We start from the raw sequence: 1,599 nt of genomic DNA on the forward strand, positions 1-1,599 counted from the left end.
TCCCACGGCGAGCATGTTTGGTGTGACGGGGATTCGAACCCGTGACCCTCAGATTGGGAGTCGAGTGCCCTAACCACCTGGCCATGCCGTCCCCTTGTCATTGAAGTCTTGAAAATAAAAAAAATTATTTAAGTCAGTTACTTAAGTTGTCTCAATGCTTTAAGGAATTCCCATACGTATATTTAACACAGTTTATATATCCAATTTTTACATATCTGAGTGATCTACATATTCATTACATTAAAATCACTTATATTTTGTTCAGTTTAATAATTAACACTTAAAAACAATGAGATATGTACTCGACAGATTTTCTGAAAACATATTTTAAATCTTTTCATTTCACTTATAAACTATTATACTAATAAAACATTCAATATCACACTTTTAAAGTGGCAGGGAGATGCTATTAACGACTACCACTGAGCAAAGAAACATTTGGAAGGAATAAAATATACACGTATACATTAAATATGCTTAGACGTAACAAATAAAAAAAAGAAACCAAATGTCTTAAACCAAAAGTTCTAAACTTTAGATTGTATGAAGTAATACTGACCTTTTGATAAAAGGGAAAACGAAAGTTTGAAAATAATCAATAATCATTCAGAATCTTATTTTTGTTATCGAACTACCAATATGTTATGAATGTTCTACGATGAAGAATACCAAATAATCACCACATTGTTATCTGTATGTAGCCACTGACCAACAGCCTAGAATTCATTGTTTTAAATAAAAGTTTCTTATCAGCCATGGGATTCAGTGTTATCCTCTCTCAAGAAATAAGTGACTGTCTTCACTACACCTGAAGATATGTTTATACATTTTTTTTCCTCTTTAACAACAAATAGAAAGTCCATCAGGCAGCTTGACTCAAAGTGGTTGTGTTGCTGGACGATGGGTTCAGTGTTGTCAGACGAGTCAAATCTGAATGGATCGTGGTCAGACTATCATCAGGCGGGCAGACTTTAGTCTGGAGACTCTGAATGTAGCTCTGTAACAAAATAATGCACACTCACTCTTGATCACCAGGGCAACAAAAAGAAACTTGACTTATAAAGTCATACTAGTTATGTTAGTTTTCGGTCAGTGTCGGCTGTATGATAGCACACGTTTTAAACAGTAGTGTATAAGATACCCGTTCCGGGCATGGCTTAGAAGGGGGGAAGCAAAGTTCCAGCTATTTGAAAACTAAATGTGACAATATGATTTTAGAACAATTTGTCAAACTTGCCCCAGGTACAAAACCACCTAGTTATGTCACTGGTTTCAAACTTTAGATTGAAAAGTGTGACTGAAAGAGTTTTTAGAAAGTTTGAAAATTGGTAAATGTTAATAAATTAATTAAAGAGAAATATTGAAAGTAAAAAAAAACGTTCCAGCAAGTTAGTCAACATGCCAAAAAAACTGTTGATATTTTGATAGACAATTTCTTTCTGAAAAAGATCAAGCATGTTAGCCTTTTTTTTCATGTTTTAAAAATTATTTAGTTGCTGATCAGACTGTACAAACAATTACTGAAAATGATTTAATTACTAATCAGACTGTACAAACAACTACTGATAAAGATTTAATTACTAATCAGACTGTACAAAC

The 1,599-nt window shown here is 33.0% G+C and overlaps 1 protein-coding gene across 2 annotated transcripts in view; it reads right to left on the reverse strand.

Annotated features, from left to right (window-relative positions):
* Window positions 1-79: 79 nt before the first annotated feature.
* Window positions 80-1,599, reverse strand: part of LOC106475657 (transmembrane protein 198-like) — a 20,622-nt gene continuing 19,102 nt past the window's right edge. For both annotated transcript variants that reach the window (XM_022379718.1, XM_013936336.2), the window contains exon 5: window positions 80-997. In XM_022379718.1, the coding sequence (XP_022235426.1) occupies window positions 863-997 (135 nt within the window). In that variant the 3' untranslated portion in view covers window positions 80-862. The remainder of the gene's footprint in view (window positions 998-1,599) is intronic.

Source organism: Limulus polyphemus, unplaced genomic scaffold (genome assembly GCF_000517525.1).
Source record: "Limulus polyphemus unplaced genomic scaffold, Limulus_polyphemus-2.1.2 Scaffold8940, whole genome shotgun sequence".
Lineage (NCBI taxonomy): Eukaryota > Metazoa > Arthropoda > Merostomata > Xiphosura > Limulidae > Limulus > Limulus polyphemus.